Source organism: Anguilla anguilla, chromosome 16 (genome assembly GCF_013347855.1).
Source record: "Anguilla anguilla isolate fAngAng1 chromosome 16, fAngAng1.pri, whole genome shotgun sequence".
NCBI classification, from domain to species: domain Eukaryota; kingdom Metazoa; phylum Chordata; class Actinopteri; order Anguilliformes; family Anguillidae; genus Anguilla; species Anguilla anguilla.
The window spans coordinates 31,428,175-31,452,491 of NC_049216.1; the positions used below are offsets into that span (position 1 = coordinate 31,428,175).

The 24,317-nt window shown below is 48.8% G+C and overlaps 1 protein-coding gene across 3 annotated transcripts; it reads left to right on the top strand.

Moving 5' to 3' along the window:
* The first annotated feature begins 1,465 nt into the window (after positions 1 to 1,465).
* On the top strand, positions 1,466 to 22,860 carry rbl2 (retinoblastoma-like 2 (p130)). 3 transcript variants are annotated; one of them, XM_035396777.1, is made up of 23 exons: positions 1,466 to 1,860; positions 3,397 to 3,527; positions 4,255 to 4,455; positions 5,016 to 5,080; positions 9,638 to 9,766; positions 11,723 to 11,883; positions 13,097 to 13,161; positions 13,958 to 14,132; positions 14,631 to 14,806; positions 15,349 to 15,461; positions 15,610 to 15,713; positions 16,076 to 16,213; positions 16,600 to 16,764; positions 17,531 to 17,645; positions 18,045 to 18,275; positions 18,559 to 18,818; positions 19,349 to 19,525; positions 19,721 to 19,792; positions 20,224 to 20,326; positions 20,722 to 20,942; positions 21,847 to 22,011; positions 22,525 to 22,696; positions 22,776 to 22,860. In XM_035396777.1, exons 1-22 carry the CDS (start codon positions 1,723 to 1,725, stop codon positions 22,693 to 22,695), a joined length of 3,276 nt encoding a protein of 1,091 aa, XP_035252668.1. In that variant the 5' UTR covers positions 1,466 to 1,722; the 3' UTR covers position 22,696; positions 22,776 to 22,860. The 3 variants fall into 3 exon arrangements, with proteins under 3 accessions (XP_035252668.1, XP_035252667.1, XP_035252669.1); XM_035396776.1 differs by lacking the exon at positions 22,776 to 22,860 and having other exon boundaries at positions 22,525 to 22,731; XM_035396778.1 differs by lacking the exons at positions 1,466 to 1,860; positions 3,397 to 3,527; positions 4,255 to 4,455; positions 5,016 to 5,080; positions 22,776 to 22,860 and adding an exon at positions 6,505 to 6,864 and having other exon boundaries at positions 22,525 to 22,731.
* The last annotated feature ends 1,457 nt before the right edge of the window (positions 22,861 to 24,317 follow it).

Consider the following 24,317-nt stretch of genomic DNA (forward strand, 5'->3'; position numbering starts at 1 on the left):
TGTAGTTATCAGCATCACCTTGAATTAATTCCGTTAAACCGATCCAGTTGTGCCACGAGACCGACCAAAACACTTTTGCCTTAAAGGTGCATTTATTCACTGGACTTGGCACAAGAGGTTGACTGGATGGCAAATGACCCTAGGATTGTCTGATTAGATAACGCCCTACTTCTTACACATTGGTTTATATGCATTTTGTTATCTTGCATAGAGATAAGGCTTAAGATTTAGTCGCTTTGTACTTTTATCTCTCACAAATTCACAATTGCTAATCCAAGGCCGAGAGTCATGAAGGCATAAAGACAATGTACTTTTGTTACAAAAGAATAGCTAAAGTGGACAAAGGACAATGAGATTTAAATAGATTATGAAAGTCAGACTTGTTCGTCTGATATTGGGGAATTTTGTTGGAAGCTATTCCTTTTGTTTTACTTTGACTCAATTTAATCTCTTTACCAACATGAGGAATGTACGGTTTAATACCAATGGCCTGTCTTGGCATTGCAAACCAACAATAACGTAGGCAGTCACTGAAATTCTAATTTATATGGGCCTTTGTTTTATGTTCATCATGATTCCAATATGACAACATAAAGCATAATACTCTGGCACTGGGGTATTTTGACTCAGTGGGGTAGGGGTCAGCCTGAGTAGCTAATAAAAATAACTGATTTTGTAATCTCATTTGACGCAGTATGCTTAATTGATCAACTGGCTCAACATTGCATCATCCCATGAAAACTAGTATGTATTATCTGCAGTTCCTGTAGTAGATATTTAAAACTATTTTACAGCAACAAGCAATTTTATATTTACTATTACAAATATGCTGCTATATTTATAATCAGCTCCAAAATGCATACAGATTATATATACATACTGTCTATTTAGAAATAAATGTTCAGGTGTTACACTGATGCTGTGGTAATTTTTACATACAGTATGCACATTTACATAACATGCATCACAGTGCAAAGTGAACAATTTATTCAAATGTAGTTAATTTCCATCCGTAGATGAACCTCGGTGTATGGTAATCAGCCAAATAATTCGTTTTACTTGTATCATTGTCGTTGTACACATAAATCCCCAAGTGGATCCTGGTAAATACTATTTCGTAAATTAATCGTATTTTATTCTGTCGAGGTTGCATTTAAAACGCCACTTTAAATGGGAATATCCGCAAAACTGTACGATTTAGAAATTCTCTCTATTTGATCTTTTTCCCCCTTGTGGCTGACCGGAGAGTCACATATCTTTTAGTGAATTAGAGCATCTGTGACGACATCTACGGTACAGGAAGCTTCAGTTTGAGTTTGCCTTGAATGGCATGCCAGTTGTCCATTCCTGGTCTAGAACGCTTTTTTTCTGTGGGCGGGCGATTGTCTCAACGTAAGTTGTTTTTACCAACCCAGTTACGCGAAAATAAGTACGTAATCGTCGTCTTACTGTAGTGTTCGTAAGCACCTAGCGTAAGTCTGCGCCACAAGGCAGCAGCTGTCACTCAAAGGACATTTAAATGGCTACACTGTACAAAACTGCCTAGCTTTATCGTACTGTACGAAAACAATGATTGGGATTCCATTTAGTTAATGGTACATTTAAGCAGAGTGTTTTCTGCTGTTTTTATGCTGCAGTTGTTCATTCGTATATGCATTGTGAAGTATTACTCGTAAGTCTATATTTTGTCTAGTCTTAGCACCGTGTGTATACGTTTAAAAAATGAACGAAGAGGAAGAGACCTTGCACAAAACCAGACAGGGGTTTGAAGAGCTCTGCCGGGCTTTGAATATGGACGAGGAGGCGAGCAATGATGCCTGGAAGAATTATGAAAATATTAACAAAAACTACACTTTAGAGGTAAGAGAAGTATCGATACGTTTACACGTTTTCGTATTCATCGATGTTAACAGATTGGCTTTCGTAATACGCGAGTAGCCGCGTCGTCTACCTCTTTTAATTTATACTTAGGAGCGTTATGGTCAACAAAAACGTATATACGAACGCATTTCCAGGTAATTTCCTTCGTATTTGCGTTGACACAGGAAAGGGGGAGGGGTCGGCCTTCTGGCTTGGAAGCGGCTTGAGCTTGTCCTCCTAACGTGCACTTTTACCTTTACTGACATGTGATTACGACAAAAAAGGTTATAAATAAATAAGGTTCGCAAATATATGTGCAGTTTTGTGGATGTGTAAAGGCCATCACAGTCCAATTCTAAAGTAGTAAGACATAAATATGGTAGGCCATTTATTGGCAAGCACTAAAGATTGAAGGCAATCACTATTGCATCTGAAAGTGCGAAGATACACGTTTGGGTATGGTAAAAGTGTTAACAGCCTGGACATCAGTTGTCGTATGCTACAGAATAGTAATAACGATAAAGGACTTATTTTATACAAAACTAAAACCCTTATTTTACAACATCCTGATTTGAAGTCAAATGTACTGCATTAAACCCTCCTTTTTTCTGGCTTGATTCATAACATGACCCCGGCCTGTTATTCAGACAAATGTAATAACATGCAATTTGGCCCAGGCCTGATATAGAAATTGATGTATTTTTCGTATACGCAGTAAAAGTGCGTAAGTCAAAAATCGTTGCAGGAATTATGCTTGTTTTATAACAGCATTTTATTTTGTCTTCATATCTTCATAAATGTTATTCTCATCTTTATAAATTGTAACGCTTAGTCTTTTCAGAAAACAAGTCCAATGGCTGTAACGTAGCGTACTCTGAGGAGCGTAAATTAGCATGCCGGTCCCACTGGAAGCGCGTGCAGCTGGCGGATGCTTCTTTCTCTCTGCTGCACATCAGTGGTTGCCCCGGAGGGCTACCTTTTGTACGCAACTCGCGCTTGCAGGCTGTCAAATAGACCCAAGAATGAAGCTGGGATATCCTGCTTACTGAAACCCTCCTTACCTGTGCAAAGCCTGATATGCAGTTAGCCTATCTGCTGCTTGCAGAAATCCTGGCATGGTCAGAATTTGATTCTGGATCAAGGGGCATCATAGCACCTATGACGAGTGTCTCTGCTGGGGCATCACCCAGAAGGCAGTGTGCCGTGTTTTGGGGTCTTTGCATGTTACCCCATTCAATCCATAGATTTACATGCTGACAGGTTATAATGAAATAGCATGATTTATGGAGATGTATTAACTGAAATAGCAAATTAAATGAATATGAATGAATCTTACGTTGATGGGTTATTTCTATGACGTATAAATCAGAGATGATATTAAGTCATCTTAATTATGTCTGTCCAGTCCAATCTAAGTCAGACTTCCCTACTCTCTCTCTCTCTCTCCCCTCTTTGTTGCTCTCTCTCTCTCTCTCTCCCCCCCCCCCCCACTCTCTCTTGCTTCCTCTCTCCCCCCCCCCCCCCCCCCCTCGGCAGGGCAGTGAACTGCATTGGTTGGCCTGCGCTCTGTATGTCGCCTGCAGGACGTCAGTTCCCACCGTGGGCAAGGGGACGGCCGAGGGCAACTACGTGTCCCTGACCCGGATCCTGCGCTGCTCAGAGCAGAGGTCAGTGAGCTGCTGTGTGATGTTTCAGAGCCTGGGGGGTTTCAACAGGGTGCGTCTGCGCATTCCCTGGGTGTCTTTGGAGGTACTGTAGGGGGTCCCTGATCAGGCTTGATATGCGGTGACTATGTGCAGATTTGGGGACATACTGAAAATATTTCAAAATATCAAACTTTTTTTTTTTTTCTTTTTCAAAAAGAAAAATATGTAATTTTTTAAACCTATGATTGGGGCTCCCTGTATTAGAGTGTTTATTTAAATGTATATTCGCTCTTTGAAAACTGAGGATCAAAAGACGCTGATAAAGGATAAAGGCGGGCATGACATTGTGCGAACCTCAAGCTGACCTTAAGATCTGAGTGAATCTGACGCTGTTACAGAATCACTGGGACTAATTTGGAGCTTTGATCCCAGGTAACTGAGCATTACAGATATTACAGAACTTTCCAGCTTCTGTTCAGGCCAACTGCAGTGTGATAGAGATGATTACCCCCCAAAAAATGAAACTTCCACACTCCCCTTCTTACCTCCGTAGCATTCTTTTGACTTGTCAGCTGTCCAAGGGCCTCTAGTTGCAGAATCTGAATGAAATACTAGGCCCAAATTACTGTTAGCCAGTCAGTCAGTCAGGTTTGAGGTTTCTGTAGAAATCGGGCGTCTTGGTGCCCCATTGTAAGCGTGCCAGGCTCCCTTCACCCTGGCATCCTGCCTGTCCCCCCGCCCTCACCAGCCTGATCGAGTTCTTCAGAAAGATGCGGAAGTGGCAGGACATGGCCGACCTGCCGCCGGACTTCCGCCAGCGCACCGAGAAGCTGGAGCGCAACTTCACCGTGACGGCGGTCATCTTCAAGAAGTACGTCCCCATCTTCCGCGACATCTTCCGGCCGCCGTCCGACGACCCGCCCCGGGCGCACAGGAGCCGGAAACAGCGGTACGTTCCTCCCCGGCGCCTTTCGGTCCCGAGGTAGCGGGGCGGGTGGCTGGTGGCTGGGGTGGTATTGACGTTTGTTTAGGAGTCTTATGTGGCGAATTAGCTAAGGTTTCTGTCATGTGACTTACAGAGCTAGCGTGGAGACCTCCAACATCTAGTTAGACGTGTCATTTGAATATACTGTATATCGGTGGTCAGTGGAGCCACATCACGTTTAAAAACGAGAGCAACCGTTGCAATGAGACACAATTTTTTATCATTCAGTGTTGGAAAAAAATGGCAAATGGCTTTTAATATATTCCCATATTATTAAATGGATACCCATTTCTACTGAACTATTCAGATACAGTAATGAGATCTGAGAGACTCTTGACTATATGGGGGAACATTTCGGTGTTTGTGTGCACAATCTGCTTACTTGCGAATTGCTTTGTGTATTGTTACTGTTGGTGTTTTCTGTATGTATCACATAATTTAAATTGTAGTGCAGCCGCCTGCCTGTTGGTGCTGAAATGTTTACCTGTCACACCTGTTCCCTCTGCCACCTACCTGTCTCTCAGACGTCATCCCTGCACTGTCGCAGAGCTCTTCAACTTCTGCTGGATCCTTTTCGTCCATGCCAAAGGTGAGTCCAGCTGAGTCTGTGCTCAAGTATATACTTTGGTGAGGTTCCTAGTAGCCTTTTTTGATAAAAACCGGAATAACTAAATAACTAAGCCCATCAAAACTAAAATATACTCAGGTGGTAACCAAGAGAAAGATTTATTATTCCCAGTATTCACAAAATTACAGAAAATTTAGATAGTTGTTCTTCATCAGAGATTATTTTAATTAGGTTTGGTATGATATGCCATACAACAAAAAAACGAAGCAATTTAAAGAGTAGAACTTGTTAGGCTTTGCTATTTTTGGCACATTAGCAAAAAAAAATCATTAAAGAATGATTACAATAATAACATGACCAATTGCTGTGTTTTTGAAAGGGGTATATACAACAGTTTGTTGTTAATTGGCTGTTGCCGTGTTTGTGTGTAAACAGGCCATTGTTACGATACTGGGCCTCAGGCCTTCAGTTGTAGGGCAGCCAGTGCGTAGTGATGTCCTCTCCGCAGGCAGAACGGCTGGAGAGAGAGAGAGAGGCTATTGGACGCTCGTCCTCCTCAGTGGGGAGGCGGGGCTTACAGGAGGCGGGGCTTACCGTGTCAGAGGCTGCCCTGACCGTGGGCGGTGGGGGAGGGGGGAATAGCTCCTGCTCCCGGGGGCTTAATTGCAGGGGTGAGGGCTCCTTTGTGGCAGTTGTTAATGGGGGGCCGTTCCTCTAGCTAGCAGAGCAATGGGGGAAGCTCTGCCCTCTTTCAGACGGAGAAGGGGCACAGGGGGCCGGCCGCATGCCTGGTGCTTAAAGCCTGGCCATTCAGGGACTTGCTCGGGCTTGTCAGCGTCAGCTGGAGCCTGCAGTTGTCTGGAGACGCCAGTGGATTTGGCAGCTTTTTTTAAATTTTTTTTTTTAATGCGTGCATTGATTTACCGTAGTCTCTCTGTATGAGGCCCTTCTGCATGACAGGATCTTTACACAAACCTCTGTTCCTGCTTCTGTGGAAGGTAACCTAAAGCCTCTAAAGAGATGTGCTGTCGGCAGCAATAATAATAAATGATCATTCATCGGTGGATTTTTGTTTTGCCGAACTTGATTTTCCTCTGCAATACGAGTGCCATGTTGAGATTGTTATTTTTCGGATTGAGGTTCAATGTGTGCAGGAAAAATGATTTCAAGTAGCAGTTTTGTTAGAGTTTACCATCATGTATGTGCATCATGGACTTCTCCTGGAGTGAGATTTTTCTTGATGGTGTGTTGTTTTAAAAATATATTCTGGTGTCCAATATCTGGAGATAGCCACTCATAAGCACCATTGCGATGGGTCGCACATCATTTAACAGAGTTTCCATTGTGCTGTTGTTCTTGAAACAGTTTTGTTTTTTTGGCGTTCTCCCCAGTTGTCTGAATTTGTCAGTGCAGGCTAATTTGTGCCCATTTCAAATTACAGTTGGGGATTGCTGAGCCAGTCATCAAACTCGCCTCCAGAGGGCGCTCTGGGTCCCTCTCTGCATGCCCGTGCTTGTCCTATCCGTGTGTCCCAGCCCACAGACAGCTCTTATCTTAGCAACCACGCGCTGATGACAAGTCAGGGCTTGCCTGACAGAGGGCTTGCTCTGTGCCGGCCAATAGGCTTCAGCTTCCTCCCTGCTCTCTCACCCTGCGCTCTGTCTGCAGTGGGCTGCCCCTGTCCTGCACAGACACTCTTCTTCTGCTCGTTTTCTCCTCTCTGACAACTCCTTTTTTTTCTTTTGTTTCGTTTTTTCTTTTTGAGAATCAATGGAAAATAATGAGTGCAAGGTGACTTTAACCAGGTATGCATTGCATTGTGCTTTTCCTGGTGTTTCTCTGCAGTATATTCGATTGCTAAATGTTAGTAGAAAGTACTGGAAAAGTTTTTGCCACTTCTGTTGTACAGGGGGTTTTTTCTGGTGATGTGCTTCAGAGTTTATTGTGCAGGATCTTGACTTCATCTCTGACTTTTTGGGATAGGTGAGCAAGTTTTTCGTTACTACAAGGTTGGTTGCTAATTCATCTGTGTGTATTATATAAGATGGCTGATATGCATCACTTATTATGCAGAGTGATTATACTACATTACATTACAGGTTTTCTGCAGACCCTCTTATCCAGAGCGACTTGTCACTAGATAACACAGATATTCAGTTCTAGATAACACAGATATTCAACACAGATATTCATGTGGCAGTGTGGTATAATGGGTAAGGAACTGGTCTTGTAAAATAAAGGTCACAGGTTCGATTCCCGGGTAGGACACTGCCGTTGTACCCTTGAGCAAAGGTACTCAACCTGCACTGCTTCAGTATGCATCCAGCTGTATAAATGGATGCAGTGTAAATTCTATGTAAGAAGTTGTGTAAGTCGCTCTGGATAAGAGTGTCTGCTGAATGCCTGTAATGATGTCCAGGATAGAATATGGATGGCATTGCATCTCTGTTGTGTGAGAAGCAGCGTGGTGCTGGCTGGGTACTGAGTGGCTCTGTGTGGGTTTGCCCCTGTGAGAAGACCCGGCGTGACACATCACAGCCTGTGTTTCCAGAGAGCGTGCTGTGCTGCGTGCTGATAAGAGACAGGGCTGTAGCGCAGCGTCACGTGATCGCGGCAGGAAGGAGCTCGCCCCCTGAGAACGGGGACATCGAAATGCAACGCCACCGTTCAAGTGCTCGCTCACATCCTGTGTGCTCTGTGCAGACTCACCCTGTGTGCTCTATGCTAACTCACCCTGTGTGCTCTGTGCAAACTCACCCTGTGTGCTCTGTGCTAACTCACCCTGTGTGCTCTGTGCAATCTCACCCTGTGTGCTCTGTGCAATCTCACCCTGTGTGCTCTGTGCAATCTCACCCTGTGTTCTCTGTGCAAACTCATCCTGTGTGCTCTGTGCAAACTCATCATGTGTGCTCTGTGCAAACTCACCCTGTGTGCTCTGTGCAAACCCATCCTGTGTGCTCTGTGTCCTTGAACTCACCCTGTGTGCTGTGTGTCCTTGAACTCACCCTGTGTGCTGTGTGTGTGTGAACTCATCCTGTATGCTCTGTGAAAATTCACCCTGTGTGCTCTGTGTGTGTGAATTCACCCTGTGTGTTGTGGGTGTGAACTCATTCTGTGTTCTCTGTGCAAAATCATCCTGTGTGCTCTGTGCAAACTCATCCTGAGTGCTCTGTGCAAACTCACCCTGTGTGCTCTGTGCAAACTCACCCTGTGTGCTGTGTCCTTGAACTCACCCTGTGTGCTCTGTGTGTGTGAACTCACCCTGTGTGCTCTGTGCAAACTCACCCTGTGTACTCTGTGTCTGCAAACTCATTCTGTGTTCTCTGTGCAAAATCATCCTGTGTGCTCTGTGCAAACCCATCCTGTGTGCTCTGTGCAATCTCACCCTGTGTTCTCTGTGGAAACTCACCCTGTGTTCTCTGTGCAAACTCACCCTGTGTGCTCTGTGCAAAATCATCCTGTGTGCTCTGTGTGTGTGAACTCACCCTGTGTGCTCTGTGCAAAATCATCCTGTGTGCTCTGTGTGTGTGAACTCACCCTGTGTTCTCTGTGCAAACTCACCCTGTGTGCTCTGTGCAAACCCATCCTGTGTGCTCTGTGCAAACCCAACCTGTGTGCTCTGTGCAAACTCGTCCTGTGTGTTCAGTGTGCTCTGTGCTCACTAGTGGGGCTGAGGAAGAAACTCAGGTCTGAGCCAGCCCGGGCGTAGGGAGGAAAGTCAAAGCGAAAAGCAGTTAAGCACAGGGATGAGCATAACTGTGCACAATGCAGGCGTGTCAGGAGGAAGTTTAAAAAAAACACACTGCGCTGTTTTGTAAACAGTAATTATGCGACGCAGCTTTTCTGTGGTAGGGTTCACTACACGGGCAGTCCCGAAAGACGAGGACGTTTGTTTGATTCTGTGTGCAGTATATAAACGAGCCCTGTGCTCTCCTGGGCTTAAGAAGTTCTGGCTCCAGTGCGAGGGTCTGTCTGTCTGCCTGTCTGTCTGTCTGCCTGTTCTACAGGGAGTGCTTGGGCCCTGGCCAGCGCCCCTTTAAAAACGCTGTGGAGAGGGAGGTGGAGAGCTTGATTCCTGTATTCTGGCCATATAATTAGTAACTCTATCTGTGCCTGCAGGGCCCAGGGACACAGCGTACGGGTTCCTCTCTCTTGGACCTGACAGAGCTGGAACAGACAAAATGAAACACTGTGCCCAGACTCTTTAAGATTTTATTTATTTCTTTCTTTATTTATTTGTCATGCCTTAAACTTTTTCAGTCATGCGGAACTCTTTGCCTGGTTTGATTTGTTTTGTTTTGTCCATGTGCTTGATTTGTCCGGCTGGTGCTTTGGGGTTGGGGGTGGGGGTGTACGGTATTGCCTGGCTGGTGCTGTGGGGGTGGGGGTCAGGGGGCAAGGAGGGGGAGGGGGGGTATGTACAGTATTAGCTGTGAGCTCAGATGGGGTTGATGGGGGGGGGGGGAGGGGGGTGTTTGTGTACACTATGGGATGGGAGGGAGGACGCTGGCACCGGGACAGATTGGGTTTAAGGCTCAGCTCCAGCCCGCCCTTCCTCAGCCTCTGTCTCTGTTCCAGGGAACTTCCCGATGATCAGCGATGACCTGGTGAACTCGTACCACCTGCTGCTCTGCGCCCTGGACCTGGTCTACTGCAACGCCCTGCTCTGCTCCGCCCGCAAGGAGCTGCTCAACCCCACCTTTAAAGGTAGAGCGCCTCCTCTGGCACCTCCTCTGGCCCTCCTGTGGCCCTCCTCTGGCCCTCCTCTGGCACCTCCTCTGGCCCTCCTCTGGCACCTCCTCTGGCCCTCCTCTGGCACCTCCTCTGGCCCTCCTATGGCCCTCCTCTGGCACCTCCTCTGCCAGTCATTGTGCGTTCACTGCTGACTGGGCCTGTAGGCAGGGTGGGAGATGTGAAACCAGCCACCAGCCAAGTGCTGCTGAAGTTTTATCTGAGGCTGGTGAGTTTGTCCAGTCTACCAGCCACTTAGGCAGGTGACCCCCCCATCACTTGGAGGTCCTGTTCTACTCTGATTATTCAGGTGTCTGGTAAAACTGTGAAATTGGGTGGTAAATTTCAGGATGCCCCAGCCACTGTGGGCAGAAGTTAGATTCCTGCCCTGCCTGTATGTGGAGGAGGTACTGAATCAGTTATGGCGTGGGGGTGGGGGTGGGGACGAGGGACAGGGGGCGTCTGTGTCTCTTTCTCTGTCTCCCTCAGACCACGGGGAGGCAGGCGGATGGGAACCTGGCCTGATAAAGAGGACATGTGCAAATAATTAGACCAGAGGAGGGGGGGAAAAAACTTTCCACTGAGTCAGCAGAGTTTGAGCTGCTGCTTGAGCTCTATGAACACTAGAGACAGACAGAGAGAGAGAGCGGGAGAGAGGGAGGGAGGGAGGGAGGGAGAGAGAGAGGGGGAGAGAGGGGGAGAGAGAGAGATAAGACTGAGGGACACAAAGAAAGTGTTGCACATTCTATCCTCCACGCACACTTCCTTAAATGTAGGTAAGTGTACTATTTATAACTGGGCATGCTCTTCAACAACATGCAATCTGAGTCTAGTACACTAAAGTGAGGTGATCTAAAAATACATGCACAGGTGCTCTCACGTACACACAAAAGCACACATGCACTCGAGCAGAAAATGCATGGAACAGGCTAGGACAATTATTAATACTACACAATATGTGTCTGTGAGATGCTGGTTTACTTGAGATCATGGTGTAACTTGCTAATGTTTTATGTGTCTTTATTTTTGCTTCTGTGTGTGTGCACGTGTGTGTGGGTTTGTATCTGCACATGTGTGTGTGGGTGGGTCTCTGCACTTGAGTGTGGGTTTGTGTCTGCACATGCGAGTGTATGTGTGTGTGGGTCTGCACATGTGCATGTGGGTTTTGTGTCTGCACATGTGCGTGTGTGTGGGTTTCTGCACTTTTGTGTGTATGTGTGTGTGTGTGCATGTGTGTGTGTCTCTGCACATGTGTGTGTGGGTTTGTGTCTGCACATGCTTCTGCACCTTTGTGTGTGTGTCTGTGTGCGTGTGTACGTGTGTGTGGGTGCCTGCACATGTGTGTGTGGGTTTGTGTCTGCACATGTGCATGTGTGTGGGTTTTGTGACCTCCCATGTGTGTGTGTGTGTGTGTGTGCATGTGTGGGTGTCTCTGCACGTGTGTGTGTGTGGAGTTTGTGACCTCACATGCACGTGTGTGTGTGTGTGTATGTGTGTGTCTATGTGTGTGTGGGTCTGCACATGTGCGTGTGTGTGGGTTTCTGCACTTTTGTGTGTATGTGTATGTGTGTGTGTGTGTGTATGTGTGTCTCTGCACGTGTGTGTGTGTGGAGTTTGTGACCTCACATGCGCGTGTGTGTGTGTGCGTGTGTGTGTGTATGTGTGTGTGTGTGTGTCTCTGCACATGTGTGTGTGTGGATTTTGTGACCTCACATGCGCGCGTGTGTGTGTGTCTCTGCACATGTGTGTGTGTGCGTGTGTGTGTGTGTTTGTGTGTGTGTGTGTGCGTGTGTGTGTGTCTCTGCACATGTGTGTGTGTGGGTTTGTGACCTCACATGCGCGTGTGTGTGTGTGTGCGTGTGTGTGTGTCTCTGCACATGTGTGTGTGTGGAGTTTGTGACCTCACGTGCGCGTGTGTGTTTGTGTGCGCAGGTCTTCCGGAGGACTTTGGCAGTAAGGACTTCAAGCCCGGCCCGGGCCCGCTGTGCTCCATTGAGAAGCTGTGTGGGCTGCACGACGGCCTGGTGCTGGAGGCCAAGGGCGTGAAGGAGCACTTCTGGAAGCCCTTCATCAAGAAGCTCCTGGATAAGAAGGTGGGTCCGGCCTGACCGGGGCCTGACTGGGGCCTGACCGGGGCCTGACCGGGGCCTGACTGGGGCCTGACCGGGGCCTGACTGGGGCCTGACCGGGGAGCTGACTGGGGCCTGACCGGGGCCTGACCGGGGCCTGACCGGGGCCTGACTGGGGCCTGACCGGGGTGTGACTGGGGCCTGACCGGGGCCTGACTGGGGCGTGACTGGGGACTGACCGGGAATTAGGGGCAGCAGTGTAGCACAGTGGGTAAGGAACTGGGCTTGTAACCGAAAGGTCATAGGTTCGAGTCCTGGGTGGGTGCCCTTGAGCAAGGTACTTAACCTGCATTGCTTCAGTATTTATATCAAGCTGTGTAAATGGATACAATGTAAATGCTGAATGTAAAAGTTGTGTAAGTAGCTCTGGATAAGAGTTTCTGCTAAATGCCTGTAATATAATGTAATGTAATGAATCTGTACTGGATGCAGAATCTTTAATAAGGGGAATGTTTAAGACCGGGAGCAAAGCTCTTTACTATGGATCTATATCAGAGGTGCTGTAGAATAGACGTCATACTGATCCGGGGGAGAGCTTTGAGGGATGGACAAGAGCGTCACTAAACTAAACTTGGATCAGTGCAGCAGGGATTTGATGGCTATTCCACTTATGAAATATGTTATTGTTTTATGAAATAAGCTATACTGCTGTGCGTATGCAACATTATATCAGTAAGTACTCTCTAATAAATCCAGTACACCCCTAACTTTCCAGTGCCATTTTCCTTAATGCAGTCTGTCCTCTGTCTTGGTATTTAGCCAGATTTAGAAACTGTTGAAACCGGACAGCATGCTCAGCCAGAAGCTTAATCACAAACCTTGGGTTTGGGGGGGGGGGGGGGGGGGCGTGGTTGTGCTTGCTATGGCTATCGAAACCTTTTGCGGACCGGGAGGTGTGGGGAGGAGAAGCTATCACGACAGATACCAGTCTGGGGGGTGGTTGAGATGTGAATTTATTACAAAGGAAAGGTCAATATTTTCAAACAATTACTCAGATCGGACATTATAAACCAGAGTCAGGACCACAAGCCAGACGTGTACAAATCATTTGAAAACCAGACATTCTGGATGAAAAACCAGTCATCTGGCAACCCCAGTTCAGCCCTGAGACCACAGCTTTTCTCTGTCTGTTTTCTTTCTTTTTCCCCCAATGGAAATACCTGTGTGCTCTTCACAGATTCTCAAGGGGAAAGAGGAAACCCTGTCTGGCTTCTTGGATCCTGCTAATTTTGGCGACAGTTTGTAAGTATGAATCATGTTAAGCCCTGCTGTGCAGACCAAAACCCTCAGTTCCCTGTGTGTGTGTGTGTATGTGTGTGTGTATGCACGTGCCTGGCCGTGTCTGTGTGTGTGTGTGCATGTGTGTGTCAGAGTGCCTGCTTAAAAAAGAAATACAAAAAAAAACATTTTATCAATTTTCCCGAAATGAATGCAATTATTTAGTGACTCATTTGCAACTGATAAAGTATAAGTAAGATATAAAACTTTTCTTCTTGGCTGATTTTTAGATGCAAAGTATCTCATGGACCTGGCTTGTAACTCACTCACTCACTCACTCACTCACACATGTTTAACAGGCTGAAGATTCTCACCAGGGGGAGCTATTAGCACTCAAATAGCTGAAATTCAGGGGTGCTGTGTAAGAGTGGTGATTCACGTTAATGACACTGTGTGTCCATATTTTCTAACTAGATAGGGCACATGAATTTGATGAACAACTGCATATCTCTGATATTTTAGTATCGATTATTCAGACATGTTATCCAATAATAATTGGGGAAACATATAATAATTGTGCTTTTTAGACATGCATATTTTCACTTTGTACCGTATACTTCAGCTAGGGTCAATGGCTGTGTGAAGTACTGTTCTGTAGCAGTTAATGTTGACTCTCTCTTTATGCTACTCTGAGCTGTGTACTGCATCCATGTAGTTGAGTCCTCACTGTGTCTCTATATGTGTGTGTGTGTGTGTGTGTGTGTGTGTGTGTGTGTGTGTGTGTGTGTGTGTGTGTGTGTGTGTGTATGTGTGTGTGCAGCACATCCATAGGCCGGGTGTACGAGGAGCACGTGCTGTCCACAGGCAGTCTGGATGAGAGGATCTTCCTGGGGGACGGAGCCAATGAGGACATCGGGACGCCAGGGGCCTGCTACTGCGCTGTGGGCACGGAGAACAGGGAGCGCCCAACACACAACCTGCACAGCTCCCAGACTGTAAGACACTCATAAACACAGCCTGCACAGCTCCCAGACTGTAAGACACTCATAAACACAGCCTGCACAGCTCCCAGACTGTAAGACACACATAAACACAGCCTGCACAGCTCCCAGACTGTAAGACACACATAAACACAGCCTGCACAGCTCCCAGACTGTAAGACACTCATAAACACAGCCTGCACAGCTCCCAGACTGTAAGACACTCATAAACACAGCCTGCACAGCTCCCAGACTGTAAGAGTCTGTCTGAGACACACACGCACGCACACATACGCATGCATTTTAACTTGCCAACCTTTAACAATACCAAAACACGCCTGTCCCTGACAGGTTTGTATATCTGAGCTTATGCTAAATGCACAGAACTGCTTTGCATGAGGTAAAAGGCAGGAAGACTAGAATTCAGTCCTGCTGTTTATAAACCTGGTCTTGTGGTAATCAGAGACAGCGTGTCACATGACCTCTGCCCCCTCCCCTCCCGGTGTCCTCCAGGCCTCGGCCCTCAGAGTCTCCACTCCTCTGACCGGCCGCAAGTACGTCCAGGACGGCGGCGGCGGCGGCGGCGTGGGGACGCCGGTCTCCATGGCGATGCAGAGCGTGGGCCGTCTGCACAGCCTGCTGACGGGGCTGAAGCATGGGCCCAGCGACAAGCTGGCCGGCACACTCAGGTCAGCACACGGCCAAGCGCATGGCAAAGCGCACGGCGAAGCGCCCGTCGGGCTTTTTGGCTGTTACAGGCTTCTGTACCAGCTGCTGAGGGGAGGCACACAGCAGTAGCATTCACACAGAGGCAAAGAAAGGGCCGTTAGCCTGGCAACAATTCCGTTTTTTTTTTTTTTTGTTTTTTTTGGAAAGTTTATTTCCTGCATTTGAAATGTAGTACACTGAAGTATACTACGGTTAACTGTATGCTATGGATACGTGCGCTGAGTAAAACCCAGAACAGATCTTTTTTACTTCAGTCCGTGTTCCAGATTTGGGATTATCTTGCTGCAGTTAATCACGTGCAGCAACTTCATAATTTGTGAAACAGGCCTGCAGTTAGAGCCCCGCTTTATCCTGTTGCCCTGTTTGTAAATCGCTTGTATAATTGGGTATTGCGAAATGTTTGAGGGAAACATCGGCTGGAGGGTTTTCAGAGCCGAGGTGCATCGTGGGTGCTTAGCCCCAGTGTATCCCAGTAACGCTGCTGCTTGTGTCTGTGGGTTAGGGCCTGTGCCAGGGACCCCAGCGAGGCCATCTCTAACCGACTCAGAGACATGTCCGAGACCTTCTGCCAGCACTACGAGTCAAACAAAGAGGAGAACAACAGCCTGGCCAAAGGTAGGCTCAGTTCCGCCCATTAATCATCTATATATGTTTTACACTGAAGTGGGAAAATGATTCTGATAATTGTGGTAAAGCCATATACTGTGCGTTTGTGGTACATATATATGTCTTTTGAGATTATGCCCTTCTTCCATCCGTGTAGATATCGGAGTGAAGTATTTCCGCCTGGCTGAAGCCCTGTACTACAAGACCCTGGAGGCCGTCATCAACCAGGAGAAGAGGAGGCTGGGTGACAGCGATCTCTCAGTGAGTCCCCCCCGCCCCCCCCCTACACACCCCCCGCGCTGTACAGACATGGAAGAGAGACTCATTTTACTGTTACGTTTCTTTTACCAGAACAAAATCAGCGTAGCAAAAAGCCAAGTGATGCACGGACGGCTGAAATGTCTTTCTCGTCGTTTCATGTGATGTCATAGCTTTAATCCTGCACGCCAGGCAGCACTGACAGCGTGAGGTCATGTGACAGCCATCGTAGATACTATACGCCAGACAGCACTGACGGCGTGAGGTCATGTGACAGCCATTGTAGATCCTGTACCCCAGACGGCACTGACGGCATGAGGTCATGTGACAGCCATCGTAGAGTAATCCTGAGTCCTGTTCTGCAGGGGATTTTGGAGAAGGATGTGTTCCATCGCTCTTTGCTCGCCTGCTGTCTGGAGATCGTCATCTTCTCTTATCGACCGCCGGGCGAATTCCCCCGAGTTATCGAGATTTTCGAGCTGCCCCCCTACCACTTCTACAAGGTAAACCGTCCCGAAGATACCGGTGATACCTTATCTACAAAACACTGTCAACACGGTGACACAGTTCTGCCGTGAATACAAAGTCAGTGACTTTCCCTTGAAAAATGATTTTTCTTTGCTTAGCGTCACCCCCTGGTGTTCAGCAGCTATAAGTGCAGTTTTAGGCTTCACACTTTTCTCACACTGGGTTAAAATTTCCTTTTTTAAATTTTTTTATTTTTGTTTTTATTTACTTTTTTTTTTTTTTTTAAACCATTGGGGTTTGGATCCAAATCGAATTTTCGAGTTTATGGTTTTAGTGAACGTTTTGGGTTGTGGTGTAGAAATGTGGACTCGTATGCGTTGCTGGAGAGAGACTGAAGCCTGGGAGCTCTGCCGTGCTGCAGGTGATAGAGGTGATGGTGCGGGCTGAGGAGGGCCTGTTTCGGGAGGTGGTGAAGCACCTGAACCGCATCGAGGAGCAGGTTCTGGAGAGCCTGGCCTGGAAGGGGGGTTCGCCGCTGTGGGACAGCGTCAGAGGGGCCAAGAATCGGGTTCCCGCCTGTCAGGAGGTAGGAGAACGCGCCTGTCCAATTTACACTGACAGTGTGTCTCCCATCCAGAGCGTCCCTCTATGCAGATCAGGCACTGCGTCTATAGCCCAGCCTTCTGGCCCAGGACCCCGCCTTCTGGCCCAGGGCCCTGCCTTATCGCCTAGGGCCCTACCTTCTCACCTTCCTTCGACATAAGTTTCCAAGCAGAAGAATCGGAAGGTGTCAATGTTTTAGAAGGGCCTCCAAATTTATAAAAAAAATTTATAAATTGTACATTTTTTTAAATTCATGGGACGGCTCTGCTCTCGTCTATAGGTTTTACAGGCTTAAGTGTCATCCTGTTGCTTTTGAAATTCACTATTGTATTTTCTATGTCATGTGTTTTCTATAGCAGATCAGGTTACTGTGTTGTCTCAGATACCTATGATGTCTCCTGTCTATGTGCTATTATGGACCTGTATACAGTACTGCTTATGTCATACAGAAGCACACTGGATGTACAATGGTAAATGTGCATCACACAGAGAACACACTGTACTGAAAACATTAGAGGAACAATGCCCACAGGCCTCTGTAGGCCTGTCAGTTGCATTAGATTGGTAATACCACCCCAGGCAGTGGACCTGCTGTGGCTCCTAGCTGCCCAGCACAGGTCTGCTTGAGTTGTAGTGTCCGCACTCCAACGCCATGTTAGTGGACAGTTTTTTTCTACACAGTAGCCGCTCTCTGTGTGGAAAAAACACTTCCTGACGTTTGTTGCTAAGTGGTCATCCACCCATTTTAGGTGATGCCTCCCCAGCACTTTGAGGGCGCCGAGGGGAACAGCACTGCTGGGGGCACCCCCCTCACCCCCAGCCGTCTGAACGAGCTCCGCGCGAACACCGCTGGAGCCGCCAAAGGTAGAGCCGCCTGCGCTCTGCGTCTCTCATCCTTCAGCTTGAGGAGCGTGAGGGGCTCCTGCATGATCTGTTCACCCAAAACTCAGGACTCCTGTCTTTCCTTAAACGCTGGCTCTAGACCAGTGCTTCTGCCACTCAGTAAACCATTAACACTCTCAGAACTGGGTCAGGAGGCTAAGTAGTTTCAGAGCCGACAGCGATTGGTGTAATCAGGTGACTAATGTACCTGGTTTAGAACGAAGGTCTGCACACTCAGCAGTCCTGTGTCGACTAGCCCTGATACAGACCGTCTACATTTGTACTCGCTAGCAGTAAAAAAGGCCTACGGATAGCATGACAAAAATGTACTCTTTATTTTTGTGTATTTATTTATGTGTGTCTCTTCCCCCCCCCCGGCAGTGTCTGCCTCTCCCGCCACTCTTCACGATCGCTACAGCTCGCCCCCTGCTGGCGGCGCGGCGCGGAGGCGGCTGTTCGTGGACGGCGAGGCGGGCGCGGAGCCCGCCGCGCCCGTCCGAGTGACCCAGACCCCCCTCATCAGCGCCATACCCGCCGGCCAGACCGTGGTCACCATGGCGACGGCCACCGTCACCGCCAACAACGGGCAGACGGTCACCATACCTGTGCAAGGTAATGAGTAACCACGGGCTGAACCGCCGGTGTCGTTGTTCGCCTTTGAGGCCACCGGCGCCTGTATTTAAAAAAAGGCCATGGCATGTTCTCTATTTATTTCATTGTCCTGTTCTTATAATAGGCCCAGAGCGTGCGCTCATTATGTTACAGAGATAAGCTGGGGTGATAATAGAGATTACGGCTTTGACCTGCTGTGGTTAATCCCTGAACCGCGTGATCTGATTGCCTGCTGGCTGAGATGAATGGCGGCTAATTATAAACGCGCGGGTTTCCCTTCCAGGAATCGCGAACGAGAACGGGGGCATCACCTTCATCCCGGTGCAGATGAGCGTGACGGGGCAGGGCGCGGGCACGCTGCAGCCCCTCACCGCGCAGTCCCTGGCCGGGACGCTGACCGCGCAGCAGCTCGCCGGCGCCGCCCCTCAGGCGGCCGCCCAGAACAGCGCCTCCCCCGCGCAGCTGGCCAAGCGGGCGGGGCCTCAGAGCCCGCTCGCCAACAAGCCTCAGAAAACCGGGTCGCTCTCCCTGTTCTTCCGCAAGGTGAGCGTCTGTTCCGCTCCCGCCCGGCTACTCGCTAGCCAGTTTGCTAGCCAGTCTACACTCCAAGGTTTTTTTTTCTCTTTGAACACTGGTACCTTTCTTAGATCTCGAGTGGATTATATACCTTCTAGAACAGTAACTTTGCACTGCCCACCGCTGACTCGTTGGTCAGTTTTAGATTGAATGAACATGGTAAATGGTAAATGGACTGCATTTATATAGCGCTTTTATCCAAAGCGCTTTACAATTGATGCCTCTCATTCGCCAGAGCAGTTGGGGGTTAGGTGTCTTCCTCAAGGACACTTCGACACGCCCAGGGCGGGGTTTGAACCGGCAACCCTCCGACTGCCGGACAATCGGTCTTACCTCCTGAGCTATGTCGCCACATCATAACAGTTACACACCATACCGCTTTGAGTGACACTGTTGTGTAAGACGCTCTGCGTGAGCGAGCCCTGTTCCGCTCGGGACCGCTTGCCGGTCTCCACGGTGACTGACGGGCCTGCGTCTCCCCCCCCGCGCCTCCTCAGGTGTACCACCTGGCCAGCGTGCGCCTGCGCGATCTGTGCGCCAAGCTGGACATCTCCGCCGAGCTGCGCAGGAAGATCTGGACCTGCTTCGAGTACTCGCTGGTGCACTGCACCGAGCTGATGCTGGACCGACACCTGGACCAGCTGCTCATGTGCGCCATCTACGTCATGGCCAAGGTGAGGGGGGGCGGGGGGCGGGGGGCGGGGGGGGGGCATGTACGCCGTCCTGCTCTCAGCTTTATCAGAACAACTGCCTGATAAACACCAGTAAAACCCTTCCGTCTCCAGAGTGAATTTGAATTTTGTATCCGTGACAACAGTGAAAGCTTGTCGTGTTTAAACACTGCGCTCACGTGTCCGTCTCTCCTGCAGGTGACCAAAGAGGACAAGTCCTTTCAGAACATAATGAAGTGCTACAGGACCCAGCCTCAGGCCAGCAGTAGTGTGAGTGCTTCTCATCATGCTTGGTGTTATTATTTCTCTAATCCCATGGTTAAACCGGCATAAGTATGTTCAGCTGATTAGCCAGTGTAATTGGTGACAGTGAAAACCTACATACACACTGGGTCTACAGGAATGGAATTGCCCTGTGTGACAGTGCTGTGCTGATCTGCCAGGTTTACAGGAGTGTGTGTGACAGTGTTGTGCTGATCTCTCAAGTTTACAGGAGTGTGCTGATCTCTCAGGTTTACAGGAGTGTGCTGATCACTCAGGTTTACAGGAGTGTGCTGATCTGTCAGGTTTACAGTGCTGTGCTGATCTTTCAGGTTTACAAGAGTGTGCTGATCTCTCAGGTTTACAGGAGTGTGCTGATCTCTCAGGTTTACAGGAGTGTGCTGATCTCTCAGGTTTACAGGAGTGTGCTGATCTCTCAGGTTTACAGGAGCGTGCTAATCTCTGGGAGGAAGAGGCGTCACTCGGGCAGTAGTGAGACTGGACAGAGACAGAGCTCTCCCAGCGAAGCCAGCCGAGAGCGTGGTGAGATGAGTCACATACATACACACAATTAAGGTCAGATAGGCTTGTAACTTACTTTGAAAGTCCTCTGACTTTGAGTGGTTCAGCATTTGTTCCTGAGCTTTGCTCACAGTGAAATTCAACTCTTGCTTCCATACTTGACAAACACAAAAGTGTGTTGAGGTCAGCTGTCACCAAAGTGAACATATGCAGTGTTTGTGAAGAAAAAATATTTTCACTTATTTATGTGTCAGTACTGAGGACAGAAGTTGATTGGATGGCAGCTTTAGCCCCTTATGCTGTAGTGAAGGTTACTGAAGCTGAAGTGCTAAAGTACTAACTTGCTAAAGTGCTAACGTGCTGAATTGCTAACGTGCTAAAGTGCTATTGCTGAAGTGCCGTCTCCCCCACCCCAGGGAGCGGAGACAGCAGCCCGGTCCCCATGCGCTCCAGCAGCACCCTTCCCGCCCCCCAGCCGAGCAGCGCCCCGCCCACCCCCACGCATCTGGCGGGGGCGCCCGCCGAGCAGGACGGCGAGGAGAGGGGCGACCTCATCCGCTTCTACAACACCATCTACATCAAGCAGATGCGCCTGTTCGCCCTGCGCTACTCGTCCAGCTCCGCCGCGGCCCCGGGCGTGAGTACTGCGCTATTACAGCGCCTCGCCGACACACGTCTGTCATCCTGCCGTGCGTCTGTCATCCACACGCGTCCGTCATCCACACGCGTCCGCCATCCTGCCGTGCGTCCGTCATCCACACACGTCCGCCATCCTGCCGTGCGTCTGTCATCCACACGCGTCCGTCATCCACACGCGTCCGCCATCCTGCCGTGCGTCCATCATCCACACGCGTCCGTGAACGCTATGCGTCTGTCATCCACACGCGTCCGTCACCCACATGCGTCCTTCATCCACACGCGTCTGTCATCGCTATGCGTCCGCCACCGATGCGATGAGCAAAAAACTGGTGTCTTGCGCAAATCTGTGTGCATGCATGCATTAAGGCCTCTAATGTAAGTGTTAGGTCTGTTTCTCACACAACCCACAAGTACAGTACTATACAGCAGTGGTAACCAACCCTGCTCCTGGAGATCTACCATCCTGTAGGCTTTTACTCCAACCCTAACAAAGCACACCTCACTCAACAGCTAGAGATCTTGCTGAGCTGCTTTTTAGTAGTTTGGTGTGCCAAATTAGAATTGAAATGAAAACCTCCAGGATTTATTATTATTATTATTATTATTATTATTATTATTATTATAGTAGAATATTTCACCATACCTTACCTTGAAGGTTGAGGAGACAGGTACTTAACTGGCATTGCTTCAGTTTATATCCAGCTGTATACATAGATGTAATGTAAATGCTATGTAAACAAACAAAAAAATCACTCTGGATAAGAGCATCTGCTAAATGCCTGTAATATAATGTAATGTAATAATTTACTTCCAGAATGTCCCACCCTCCAGTCTGGTCACAGTGTTTGGGCGCAGTACTCCAGATATTCTCTAATAAGGCGTTCTCCATTTTTGTTTCGCAGACGGAGGCCCCGCCCCTATCTCCGTACCCCTCGTTGAGGACGGGCTCCCCACGCAGGGTCCTCCTGTCCCACAATCACTCCATCTACATATCCCCTCACAAGAACGGCAGCCCCCTCTCTCCCCGGGACAAGATCTTCTACTACATCAGCTCCAGTCCGTCCAAGGTGAGTGAGTCCCTTTAACCGCAGTCCTCAGTGCAGTCTCCATTGTTTATGTGTAGTGTGATGTTGCACATAACATCTGAGGACTCACTGGGGACTACTGGCCTAGTCAGTGAGGATCATGGTACTTTTTTGCTGTAACACTTGACCAAGTACCTCGCTCTAGCGTACAGTTACTAAAAATATAGCTAGCTAGAGTCACCCTCTTCAGATACTGTGTAAATGGTAAATGGACTGCATTTATATAGCGCTTTTATCCAAAGCGCTTTACAATTGATGCCTCTCATTCGCCAGAGCAGTTAGGGGTTAGGTGTCTTGCTCAAGGACACTTCGACACGCCCAGGCCGGGGTTTGAACCGGCAACTCTCCGACTGCCAGACAATCGGTCTTACCTCCTGAGCCATGTCGCCCCGTGTGGTCGCCATGTCACCATGTGTGCCCTGTTTTTACTGATGAAAAGGCAGAGAAGCGTGACCAGCCCCTCCTCTCTCTCTCTCTCTCTCTCTCCCCCCTCAGCGCCTGCGGGAGATCAACAGCATGATCCGCACGGGAGAGACGCCCACCAAGAAGCGCAGCATGGTGCTGGAGGAGGGCAGCCAGTCGCCCGCCAAGCGGCTGTGCCAGGACAACCAGACCGCCCTGCTGCGCCGGCTGCAGGACGTGGCCAACGACCGCGGGTCCCACTGAGGCTGGACGTCCCGCCCCCCCCACAACCCCCCCGCAACCCCCCCGACTCCGGTCCTCCCCTGACCTGGGGTCCCGCTGAGGCTGGACACGCCCCCACCCCCTCGACCTCAGCCGTCCCCTGACCGCGGGTTTCACTGAGGCCGGACACGCCCCCCCGACTCCAGTCCTCCTCTGACTGTGGGTTCCACTGAGTTCGGACACCCCGCCCCCCCCGCCCCCGGCACCAGTCCTCCTGTGACCGCGGGTTCCACTGAGTTCGAACACGCCTCCCCCCCCCCCCCCCCCCGCGACTCCAGTCCTCCCCTGACCAGTTCTCAAATCTGGCTGTCAGCCAGGACTGCAAGTTTTGTGTTGTGTTACTTCCTTCTTCTGTTCTGGTGAACCTCTTTGGACATGCTTGCCTGTAGCATGGCTTTGCAGGACTTTATTCCCCACAGCCTACCACTCCCTGTGCTTTCAGAGTATAGAGCACCTTTACAGTGCACGTCTCACGGGAACCCTGTCATTATGCTTGCCTACACTACAGACTCAGGCTTTTAGCAGGCAGCTCTGACACCAAAGGCATGATGGGATACCAGTGGATATGCTGACAGACCCCCCCCCCCCACGTAGACCTTTCCTTTCCTTAGCCTCACTTATCATGCATATGGCAAGACTGACAGCACGTCTGGTGCCAGCCTCACTCTAAACTGAGATAACCGTGCGAATGGAGAGTTATCGCAGGCAGTGTGCGAGTAACCCACCCACCAGAGTCGTGCTGTCGGAGCTGACTGACCCCATGAGTTTTATGAATGGCCAGGAATCAACCGACAGGTCACAGGCGGCCCACGAGATCATGTCCACATCTAAAAACACATTTAAATTCGCTGTAAATGAAACAGTTCTTCAGCAAATGCAACAGTTTACTTGAGGCATGTTTAATTTACATTTTATTATGTATTTTGGTAACATTGGTGTTTCAGCAAAAAACAAGTTAGCAATTAAATCTATTATTGGAGAACTGAATGCAACTATAAATATCAATAAAATAGATTCCGATAAAAATGCCCCATGCTAACTCCATAAACATTAGACGTTGTCTTAAGGGATAGGTTCGGTATTTTTGAACTAATTCTGTACTGTGAAATACAGAATTGTCCTGTAATCGGAAGGTTAAAAAAAAGGCGTTTCATATTGAACTCATAAGGGACGTGGTCACTCTAAGCCCCCCCCCCTCCCCCATCGATCAGGACCTTTATGCATAGCATAAACCATAAAAATCCCTTACCATACCTACTGCAACAGCCATACATGCAGCAGCTATCTAGAGCGACTTACACAACTTTTTTTTTTACAGCATTTACATTGCATCCATTTATACAGCTTGATATATACTGAAGTAATGCAGGATAAGTACCTTGCTCAAGGTGTCCTACCTGGGAATTGAATCTGTGACTTTTAGGTTACAAGACCAGTTCATCACCCATCATACTACACTGTGTTGATTTCTCCGAGCTATCTAGACCTGGACATGATTACTTTTCAGCTCCCGTACAGTAGGCCTTTCGTGTTACACAAGGGACGAGTCAGTCAGAAGGAATGCACCTTTCTTCAGTTATAGGCGGCCTACTTACGTCAGGCAA